Source organism: Zonotrichia albicollis, chromosome 2, assembly GCF_047830755.1.
Source record: "Zonotrichia albicollis isolate bZonAlb1 chromosome 2, bZonAlb1.hap1, whole genome shotgun sequence".
Classification (NCBI taxonomy): domain Eukaryota; kingdom Metazoa; phylum Chordata; class Aves; order Passeriformes; family Passerellidae; genus Zonotrichia; species Zonotrichia albicollis.
The window spans coordinates 53,221,216-53,232,934 of NC_133820.1; the positions used below are offsets into that span (position 1 = coordinate 53,221,216).

The 11,719-nt window shown below is 40.2% G+C and overlaps 1 protein-coding gene across 1 annotated transcript in view; it reads left to right on the plus strand.

The window, feature by feature from the left end:
- ARHGAP42 (Rho GTPase activating protein 42) overlaps nt 1-3,868 on the plus strand; it is a 139,393-nt gene extending 135,525 nt beyond the window's left edge. Inside the window, exons 23-24 of the mRNA XM_005482595.4 lie at nt 2,265-2,344; nt 2,544-3,868. Coding sequence (XP_005482652.2) covers nt 2,265-2,344; nt 2,544-2,632 — 169 coding nt within the window. The 3' untranslated portion in view covers nt 2,633-3,868. The remainder of the gene's footprint in view (nt 1-2,264; nt 2,345-2,543) is intronic.
- The last annotated feature ends 7,851 nt before the right edge of the window (nt 3,869-11,719 follow it).

Below are 11,719 nucleotides of genomic sequence, written 5' to 3' on the forward strand. Positions count from 1 at the left end.
TTTGGAGTGTAATTGCACTGCCTCAGGAGCAGGGTAGTGTGAAGAATCCTATCATTCATTAGCTTTTGAGAAACTGACTTCTTGTGTTTCTTTATCTGTGTAAATGTCAAGTGCTGAGAACCTTTCTCTTTCTATAGGAGATGATTTTAGAGGTCTTTTCCAACCTTAGAAGTTCTGTGATTGTATAATTCTAAGACAGAGTCTGTTTTCTTGTCTTCTTTTATTTTTGAGGTAAACATCCTTTGATCAGATAAAACTGGAGGTTGAAACAGAATAGCTTATTAGACATTAGAGAAGAGAGGAGAAAATTGCATTAATTTCTTAACTTTTTCTAAGGGCAATAAAAACAACATGTCATATTTCAAGAATGTTTTAAGAAATTCTGCCTCACATTTAAATATTGCCTTAAATGTCTTTTGTCACAGTATTACTCAGGTGTCCCGTTATTAACATGGGGACCTGGCTTGATAGTAAAATTATTCAGATTTGAAATAATCCCTGTGATTTAGTAAATTCATTACCTACTACTTTGTGTTCATTGCAACTGCAGCAGTCTGTAACAGTTACTCTACTGTTTCAGATGTGTAAAATCCATGATTATGCCACACAGGTGTATTGGGTTTGCATAACAAGGAGTCATGCACGGGTCAACCCATCCCAACAGGCTGTTTTGTCATAGTGTTACTGATTTGGGTCTGGATAATTAGAACATCTGTAGTGCTCTCCATAGCTTTGAGGAAAAAGAAGATCAAATAATTTTAGTTAATGTGTGACCTTCGGTAATGTTATCTAAACTGCCTCTGTATATACATTATTAAGTGTAAACTTGTACAGATTAAATAGAGTAATGAATCAAGACATCTATCTTGTCAAGTGTAGGTGGCAAACTCTTCTCAACCGGAGGCACCAAGGAATTCTTTCAGGAAAACTCTACTCAGAGCAGTCTACACCAGCCAGAGAGCAAGCTGACATTTAAGCAAAGTGAACAAACAGGGATCCAGTGCTCATCTTGTTGTAGTTAGCTGATGGGATGTAACCAGGATGACAGTACTAAAAATCAGAAATGTTTCCCTGAAAATAAATAATTCCCTGTAAATATTGTACAATTCAAAATTCCTGATCTCCTCTGAAAATCTCATCCTGAAAATGTAATCCTTGAAGGGCTATTAGTTATCTTAAGATGAAAGCAAAACATGCCATTTAGTCCAGTCATAAGTCAGAGAACCAGCAGCAAGGTTTTTTATTCAGAGGGACAAATCATCTCTGGAAAGCTCTCTTATAAAAACTTCAGAATATGTCCATCTACTCTCATACCCTTTTAAAGGTTCAAATGAATGATGATAATGCTATGATGTGGCACTGTTAATTAATCTATCATGCACCTCTCTTATCTCACTATTTTGGAAGAAAGACGTGATAGATTACATGCCACTTGCATATACACACTCTCAAAAAGTATGCAAAAAATTTTAAACTTTGCCATGGGTCACATATTGGGTCACTGAGATAAATCCTGGCTAGAAGGAAACCTCACTTGGCAATTCCCCATCATATCACACAAAGGTGAAATAATCAACAAGTTCATCTTCACTTAATGTAGTGTGGGTTTAAAGAAATTCAGAAAAATTGGTAGCTCATGTAAAATTGTTCTGAATGTGTAAGTTGAAGTCACGGTATTAGGTGAAGTGCAGGAATCTAAAGAGAACTAATTTCAATCTTCATGTTCAAACCTTCATTTTGTACTTTGCAGAATCATGGTGCCAGACCCCAAGTGCTGACTTTTCCTGTCCTCCTTCTCTGGCACAGAATCATTACTCCTTTTTGTCTCTGTTTACTTTCTAAGTATTATTTTCCTCTCTAGACCTATTAACAATAGTTTCTCACAGGTCAACTTTTTAGACCTTTGATGACTTGATGATCACTTTTGAATTTGTCTCCAGGCAATCCATGGCTTGCTTTAAAAAGTATGCTCATTTCAGTACTTATTTGAATGAACAACTTTATTTTAGAAGTTCCAAATTATATTGCTTTTTAAATATCTAAGTGGGATGGAGTGCTCTTTTCTGCAATAACATGCTTGTTAACTCCAGTAAGCTTGAAGTTATTATCTACTATAATTCTACTCCTCTGAATTGCTGTGTAACCAGTTATTATCATATAGCATTTGTACATCTGCTTATTCCTATATTTCCCAGGTTTTAATTTCCTTTATACCTTTTTCCTTGATATCTCATTTATTGCAAACCTGTATTTTTTTCTTTCAGACAAGCAAAAGCCATGTATTCCTGTAAGGCTGAGCATAGTCATGAGCTGTCTTTCCCACAGGGGGCAATATTTTCCAACGGTAAGATTTGTTCCACATTGCCTTACACATTAAAAAGAACCCATAAAAAACTGAACTGTATTACAAAATGGGGGCATAATTCCTTTTTTAACTCTCAGGTTTTGCACTGATTTTTCAATTGCTCTTGAATAAATACAATATATGTAGCATGTATGGGATTTTTAACAGTGTTAAAAGTTGTGTATATGTTTTTTTACAGTGTATCCATCAGTGGAACCAGGCTGGTTAAAGGCAACTTATGAAGGCAAAACAGGACTAGTTCCTGAGAATTATGTTGTCTTCCTCTAGTAATCTTTAGTGGACAGCAATATCTTCATGGTATCCATGGTAACAAATAATAAGCACTATGATTTTTATCTGACACAGATATGGGATCAGCCCCTTAGCTGAGTGGTAGATTTCCTTCAGATGCTGCAGCTGCAGGTTACAGAGCTCCCTGCCAACGGAACAGAATGTGATGAAACAGTTAACAGTCTCTGTGCTGAGGACAGTACTCTGTTTAAATAACTTCCATTGTTTGAAAAGGGTTGTTCTGTTCTTCCTTTGTGGGTAAGGAACTCTAGAGCAATAAAATAAAAAAAAATTTGCTATTTAGCTGCAGACTTTCAGGTCTGAGGATGTTGCTCACAGAAATGTGAAATTTAGAGGCAGTGCACTCTATGACATTTCTTGTAATCTATGGTTTTTAATATGGAAAATCGTGGACTTTTTCATAAAGTACTACTTCTATTGTGATCTGAATTCTCCCTTAGAAAACTTGATTCTAAAATTGATCCTAATCATTTCACATAAAAAATTGCTTTACTGTAAATCAGAAGTTGGGACTTCTGTTAGTCATTGAGTTACAATATGGTATAGAATTTATACAGCTGATAATATCAGTTTATACACTGCCTGCACAGTGAATGCTCATTCAAAATGTGATATGTTTTATGAATGTTTCATTCAAATACTTAGTAGATTTCTTTCCTGCTTTCTGTATCAGCATAGATAATATTAACAACTTTTATTTCAATGATAACCATCATCTGGAAGACATTCCCTCTGTGTCCCAGAACATCTGTAGAAAACAAGGAGATGCTGAATCTGCACTGATTGGGAGTCATGTGAAGTGAGCAGTGGAAAACAGCAGTATGTTTTGAAACCTGAGATAAATTGTAACTCATTCTTTTTTCATTGCAAATAAGACAAATGACCTGTGAACTAGCCAATTTTATAAGCTATGAATGCTAAAAGCTCCATGTAGCAATAAAACTACTTAGTGTTATTTCTCCTGACTTCTGCTAAAATATCTGACAAAGATTCTCTCCACAGAAAAAAAAATCCTTACTTTTCAAAGATGTTGAAAAGACCTATTGATTACTCCTGGTAGGACTGAAAACCAAAAAAAAAGCAAATAAAACCAAGTCAAAGAAACCCCCAGAAACACTAAGTAGCTTTCTCAGTCTGAGCAGTTTTCTTGTACACCTTGAGGGAAAACATGCACTGCTTGCTTGGCTACTTACCATTCCTGATTGAAAACCATGACATTTAACCTCCATCTTAGTATTACTTCAACACCAGTGCTTCCAAAAGTATTCATTGGTTCATAGAACTATCTAGGCTTGGTTTCATACATATGTCAAAGCTCAGTTCTTTCTTCAGTAGCAGAAATCAACATACAAATCATCTGTTGATTTCTAAGTTGTACACTGCTTGAAGAAAGTTTAAAGAACTGCTCTTAGGGCTAAAAACATCAGTAATTTTTGACCTGCTGTTTTTTTCTTTCCATAGCCTTTTTCTTATTTAAATTGAAAAGTAAGATTCATTGCCAACACAAAGTAGCACATCAGAACTTTCTTTACTTACATGTAGTGCATGAATTCTTCAGAGCAGTTGCTGGATTTCAGGCTGGTGGCAGAACCCTGCAGGATCTTTCTCCTCACTGATTCAATTATTGAGTGATGATCAGAGAAAGAGAGAGGCTCAAAGAACATCTTTCCAAAAATTGTTTTTTCATATGGGGAGTCTGAGCAAGGCTGGCTGCAGGCAGTTGAGGACAGACCCCAGGCATTAGTGACTGAGTGACCTGGGTTCTTTCTTCACCCTAAACAGTTTTATTAATCCCAAAACACATTTCACTTCATCTTAAATCCAGACTGTGCCCAGTGCATTGTGATGAGGGGTTGTTCCAGATGGCACTGGCAGTGAAGGCAGACTTGTGTGTGCTCACCTAATTTGCCCAGAGCAGATGTGAAAGGAAGGGAAGGTCTTTCCTCAGCCAGTTGAATCTTTCTTCATTTTAAGGCAAGCCAAGTTTTCTTAGTCTAAGCTATGCCTGAGACTGCCATTGCCCTGAGAAGACCAACATGGTTTTTGTTGTGTTTCTGCTCTATTTCACAATCCAAAAGCTGTAGGATACCAAAAGGTTTGCCTCTGGTGACTTTCCCAGGAAAAGTGCTGCTGCAGGCCAAAAGGAGCAGAAAGGGAAGCAGAACTTGGAACAGAGGCTGGGAGCCCAGCACATCTCACACAGGCAGAAAAATGCAGTGATCAGGGGGAAAGATCCCAGCTTCTGTCTCTTGCATGGAGTCAGTAAAAAACCTGTATTGAACATCCTTGGATGACTCCTCATACTTCTTAAGGGCAATTTAATTGTTGTGAAGTTCTGGAGGAGTTGTGAAATAGAAAATGTAAAAAATGTTTGCTCTTATTTGCTTTATTCTAGCCTGATTTAAAAATAAGTGGGGAAAACCCCCTAAGCTTAGGTAATTTCACATTCCCTGCATGTGTCTCACAATTCTCCAGTACTGTGTTTTCAAAGCAGCTGATCTGAGTGCAAGCTAGAGAAGTCAAAGATGCCAAGTTCATTAAAAATTTTGTAAAACTTCCAAGTTCAGTTACAGATTAAGCAAGTAGAGCCTGTGAGGGCTGAGGGGAAGGTTGTAGAAAGACCTGGAAGAATCCCTGTGGAGGAGAGGTGTTCATGTGTTCCCACACATTCATCTCACATTAGACCAAAATTAGGATTGGAGAACACAACTTCATAAGAAACTGGATTCCATTAATGTGCTGGTCACAGAACAAATCTGTGTTTTCCTCTGCAGTGCTCTGTAGCTTTGTCAGGCCCTTGTCCTGAACTAGCCATAAATGACTTTTAAGTCATTTAGCTTTAAAATGGCATTTCAATCTGAAAAATGTTATCGCCATTCTTACTTACAGTTAGCCACTCACTCTCCAGGAGCTGGGGTTTTCATTTTTGGAACTCTATAGTTTTTCTTGTACTCTCCTGTGCAGCAGGTAGTGGCACTTTCTGTAGGGTCTCAGTGCTGGGTTGTGGGTGCCCCAGCCCTCCCCTGCCTTTACAGAGGGAATTTGTCTCTACAAGAAGCTGAGCAGGGAACCAGAAAGCTGAGTAAGGAGGGCTGCAAAGACTGAATGGGGTAGGGGGCAGCACCAAAGCTTCTCTAATGATGATACTCTCAGGCCTGACCAGAAATCTTTTATGACAATAGCAAAGAATCAGAAATCCATATAACATTGATATGGAGATAAAGTATTTTGATAATGCCTTACCAGAAAATTAGGCAATTGGAATTAAATTAGCTCATAGTAGTGATTTACTATTCTTCATGGAAATCAGACTCACTCTACAAGCAAAGGTTAAACACTTTTTAAAATTATTATTATTGTTGTTGTTGTTATTATTACTATCCTTCCTAAAAGGATGCAGCAGGTTTGTTCCAAATATCACTGTAGAACTCAAGGTAGATGATACATTGTTGTTGTTGTTTGTCTTGTAGAAATAATGTCAGTACCCACAACATATAATTAGCCATGTTTTTTCTTTGCTGAACTTTTTGATGCATGTTGCAGCACAACATGAATCACATTAATAGTGTGAAGGATATATTGTATGATAGATATGTAAAGTTTATTAATAGTCTATATTCACACTTTTTCTTAATGATGATAAAGATTACAGTTTTAGTGTGTAATTCCTTTGAGTTCAGTATTAAAATGTCCTTGCCATATTTTGGCATTTAGAGTTATATGTAACAAAACTGTTAAATTAAACCATCATTATTACTTATGTCCCTAACTAATCTATAATATTCATTGTACAATTATTTCTGGAAAAAAAAAAAAGATGCACAGATTTGCTGACCAGCACTATTCTATGATAGTAATAGTAACTTATTTTCCTTTTATATATTTTCTGGTGCTAATCTCTATTCTTTGCCTGTAATTGGATTGAATTGTAATGTGCCTTTAGGAAAGACATGTTAGGAGAGGCAAAGCTGTAAAATTCTGCAGTTCAAAACAGTAATTACAACAACAAAAAAAAGCACTGTATGGTAGAAATTGGATTTTGTTGTTAACTTTTCTCCCCTGGCCTATTTTCTACTTAATAAGATTGCATCAGAATAAATAATGAAACTAAAAAGCACACTGTTCTTGATATTTCTTTTCCTAAGGCAGAAGATTGTGCAATTTTGGCTTGAGCAGCAAGAGGAGAAATCCCAGTTGGGGAGCACATCCTCCAGACTGGGATGGATCTTCTCCACTGCTGGAAACTCTCAAAGTTCTAGTGAAGTCAAAGACAGACCTTTGGCAATTGATAGTGAAGGTTTGCTGGTCAGAAGCCCCTAGAAAGGAGGTGGAATATTCTGCTAATGTGATAATCTATGATCCAGCTTGGTGTTGTCCTTTCCTTCAGCAGAGGGGCCTGGATGAATTGTTCCGTGGCCAGAGATGAAAGCCATAGGCAGCCTTGGTCTCTCTGGCTGGTCACAGAGCCCTGAAGATGCTGCTGCAGCATCCAGCCCATCCAGCTCCTGCTCCTGATTAAGTCCACTGTCAGTCAGGCTTTGTCTGTACCCATTGGGAGGTCTCTTCTTTTTTTGCTTAAGATTTTGCATGGGCTTTGGGAGTTTGCTTTGTTTTGTTTTAGTAACATGCTTGGCATCCGAATTCAGTCACTGAGGATCATATCTGTTTTTTAATTGTCCTGTGTGTGGCAGTGTTTAATAAGCCATCACATTATTCTTGTTGTTTTAAGTGTAGAGCACAGTGCTCCAACCCTTGGACGCCTCAGCTGAAAGCTGTTTTGCCTCTGCAAGTGTTTTATTGGGAATTGTCATCAAAGCTCTGGCACTAAAGATAGCACCATTATCTCTGCAAGAGTTTCTGTTGGAGCAAAGGGCAGAACAGCTGAACAGGGCACATGGATAGTTTCAATTTTCAATCATATTTATGGCAATTTTGGAGGTATTAGAGTTTATAAGAGTTACTTTAGATACTATATGGTATTTTAATAGGAAAATATATACAATCAATAACTATATCTATTTAATAAAGTCCTACTAAATTATGTTATTGAACTCTCTGTTTATTTTGTAGTGTGGTTTCAATAATTATCTGCACTCTGTATATATCTACATGTAAATAACCAGCATGACATGCATAAGCTGACTTCGCAGACATAATTCTATGTTGTACTTTACACTGTATTTCAAAACTTTGAAAAAATGTTTTTCAAAATAAAAATCCTTTATACACAAACTGATTTTTTATTTGTTTTCAATTTGACCTCTGGTTCAGCTTTTTCTTTTTCCAAGTAATAACACTTTGGTTCTACTTCTATCCATACCTGCATTTTAGATTAACATTTCAGCCCTGAGGATGCTTTATGTAGATGGGCATGTGAATACCAGACAATAGTCTGTCATATGCTGTCCTGATCATTTGGAAGTCTCCTAAGATGTGGCTTTTGAGGAAAAGAAAATGACAGCTTTGGATGCTAGGTAGCAAGAAGCAGAGCCCTGGGAGGCAGCATCTCGCTGATGAGGTCTTTGCCTCTGGAATTCAGCAGGTGGATGGGCTCAAGGGAGGGCCTTCCACGGCTCCATTCCAACAGCACTGCCAGTGGGGGAAGCAAGGGAGTGCAGTGGCCTCTGCAAGTTCCCCTGTATTCCCTCCCCAGCATCTCCCCAGGATTTTTTGCCTCAATTTTTAGAGCCCATGGGCTGGAGTTACAGCTGTGGCCCAGGCACAGGAGCTGTGAGGGGGCCTGCTTTGCCTTTTCTCTGAAGGAACTCACCAGAAACTCAGGAGACTTTAATATCCCTGAAACAATCGGGCTTTGCTATGGTACAGACTAAAAAAACCTGGGCTTCTTAAACAAGATCAAACCAGCCAGCTGATAAACTCTTTCCCTGTTCACTGTGCTTTGGCTTGGTCAGTGGAGAAAACTGCAGGAGGCCAGGGAGGATGGATGCTGCTCCTGCATCTATGGCTGCCAGCTGCCAGCTGCTGCCCCTGGCACGCTCAGGCTGCTGTGCCTCCTGCCTGCCAGCTCCTCCTGTGCCCACAGCTCTGCCCCGGGGCACAGCAAAGACAGACAGAAACAAACCCTGGCTGTAAGTAAAACTGAGACTGTGGAGAAGCCAAGCAGCAGGGACCAGATGGAAAAAGAGTCTTTCCCTTCCAATGCTTTCTAACAACTGCTCTGAGGTGAAGCCTGTATTTCACAGCTCTCCTTGCTCTAGGATTTGAGAATGTGCACTCTGCTTTCAGGAATCAAAGCATCACCTGCAGCCTGCAGTCACCAAACTGCCTTGCACCTTGCTGAGGTCCTGGTGTCCCAGGAAGATGGGGCCAGGGAGAAGGCAAGGTTCCCCTTGGGACCAGGGGATGCAGTTGAGCTGGCAAAGCCCCTTCTGGCTGTATTAGTTCAGCTGGAAAAGCCTGACAAGTAGAGGGGCTGCAGCGAGGGGTTAGAGCTGAGCTGAAGCTTGGTGCCCTGACTTGAGGTGTAGAGAACCCCCCGTGAGTGAACTATTCCTGTGGAACCATAGCAATGGAAGCTGTCACCATCACTCCCTGCAGCACTCCCGGGTGCCAAGGAGGCATTTGGGAAGAAGAGAAGAGCAAGGACAGATGGCCTGAGGCACCTGCCCTTCCCTGCTGCCCTTTGTGCCTGGTGAGCCGGGCTGTGCCTGTGCCTCCATCTGCACTGCCACAGCTCCCTCTGGGACCAGCACTTGGGACTGGATTCCCCTCCACTCCTGCTGGGGCCCATGGAAGCAGCAGTGTTGGGAGCTGGAAATGCCACAGATGCACAGCTCTGCACTGTGAATAGGCACAAGAGGAAATGGAGAGTATCTGCATGTTAATAGTTCATTAAAAATGACAGTTCATTCATTTTATGCTAAAAATCTGGGAAAAAAAAAAAAAGATTGTGTTTTCTGTTAGAGTTTTCTGCTCTTTTCCACGGGAATGGAGGCTTCTCAGCTTCAGAGCCCCTGATCTGCAGGAGTGAGTGAATGAACACTGCTTTGCAGTCTAGTCTAAGCTCTAAAATAGTTCTCATACTCATTTTCACAGTGTCCCATTTTACTTGACATCAGGGAATAACTACAATATTTTTTTTTTATTTCCGGGAAGCCCGTGTTCTGTCTGACATGCTGTATTTTGATATTTCATTGAACATTCAAATGTAAAAAGACTTAAATTGCTGTTGAATCAATGCAACTGTGTTGAATTACCACACTAACATCTAATTTGAAACTGTCAAGCGGTGAGACATCTCTGCTTCTTACCAGAAAGGATGAAGATACATCTCATTACTTGGTTGCATTAAAGCACCTTACCAGGAATGATTCTCATGTGTTTGGAAAAAAATTGTATTTTTGGCTTTATTATTGATAAGGCTTCAATGTCAGCTATGGAGAAAATGATGTGTGGAATTGCTTTGGTATAGAATGTGTGATGAGATGAGCCAGGCTGGCCACAGCCTCCTGCCTGAAGAGGAGAAACTTCAGTGATCCAGGGAAACAGCATAGACATAAACTGAGCAGGTGGCAATGTCAGTTCAGGTCCTGGCTCAGAACATTTTCTCATTAGTTTGGCATGATGCATTCCTTCAAAACCAACCTTTCTAACACAAACACTGCTCATTAAACATGGTAAATAAGGTATCTGCACTTTCATATTTTAAAATTTTATTTCACGTTTATAAAACTTTTCCCGTGTCATTTGGATTTATCGCTGATACAGAAACAAAGTATTGAAAGATATTCTTGGCTTCTTTTGCAATGCTTGGCTTCTTTTCTATTGTATTTATGGCAACAAGCTCAAAAGCTGAACTAACCTAGAGCAAGTGCCTTTGCCAAAGATCATGGTGTGCTTTTTTAATGTAAACATGCAGGGATTCATGGGAACATTGAGTGACCTCCACAGCCGGTACAGAAAGGAGTCTTAATTCACTTGAAAGTACTTTGGTAATTGGAATACATCTCTCTGCCAGTATAATTGAGGAACTGATTAGTTAGACCCAGCACGGGTGTATTTCATTTAAAATTACTGTTAATGGTTCTTGGGTGCCCTTAGAAGGGATCACAGTTCCATCTGAACGAAAAACATCAGCGATTTAGTTTTGTTGGCGCTCATTGCTTTTGTATTCCTACAAAAAAACCCCACACATGCAAAGGGAAACATGCAGCACATCTGGGTTTGGGGTGTTTTCAAAACAAGGTTTGCAGTGCTGTGCTCTGGCCATGGCAGCAGGTGGGGGGGCTCAGAGGGTGGGGGCTCAGCCCTGGGTGGGCTTGGGGCAGGGTGGGGTGTGGACGGTGCCCAGAGTGTCACAGCACAGCAGAGCTCAGGGCAATGCCCTCCAGCCAAGCTCATTGGGGTCTCCATGGTCCAGGGATGACCATACACTCAGGGCAGCCCCAGGGAAACACCAGCACAGTGCACAAGCTGGTGAGACAGCCACACACTGGGAAGCCCCGTGAGAAGCCTTTCAGAGGACAATTCCCAAACCAGGCAGAAGGGGGATAAGAAACCTGAGCTTCGTCCATGGAGTGTTCCTCCAAATAAATTAACTGGCATGCAGGACACAACTGGTTCCTGGAATAGAGCACGTGCTGCTTGCAAGAGCCTCACCAGAAGGTAACAAGGGTTTCAGCGCACCTGAGCTGGGAAGCTGAGCACAAAGTGCTGGAAACAGAGACTGTGTAAGCAGTGACAGCTGTGAGCCCTGAATTACCACAAAACAAGCAGGATGCCTCTCAGCAGGGAAAATCCACAAGAAGAAAAGACAAAAACCACACTGGGGGGCCCTGATGCACCCTTCAGGGGCATCTAAAGGAATCAGGCAGAGACTTCAGACACATTTAGGTACAAATAAATTTCTGCTGGGCAGCTGTGATGCAGATATATCCTCACATAAAATCTCATCTTAAATTGTCATTTTAAGTTTGTTATTTCCTGCTATTGCTGTTGCTCGAGGAATGCTTTTGTTTGGTCCTGTGAAGGGCTGTTTCTTTTCTTTGTAATTAGGACAAACTGCCTGCCTTTGATGGGAAATATGGCCACTCTGCACAATGT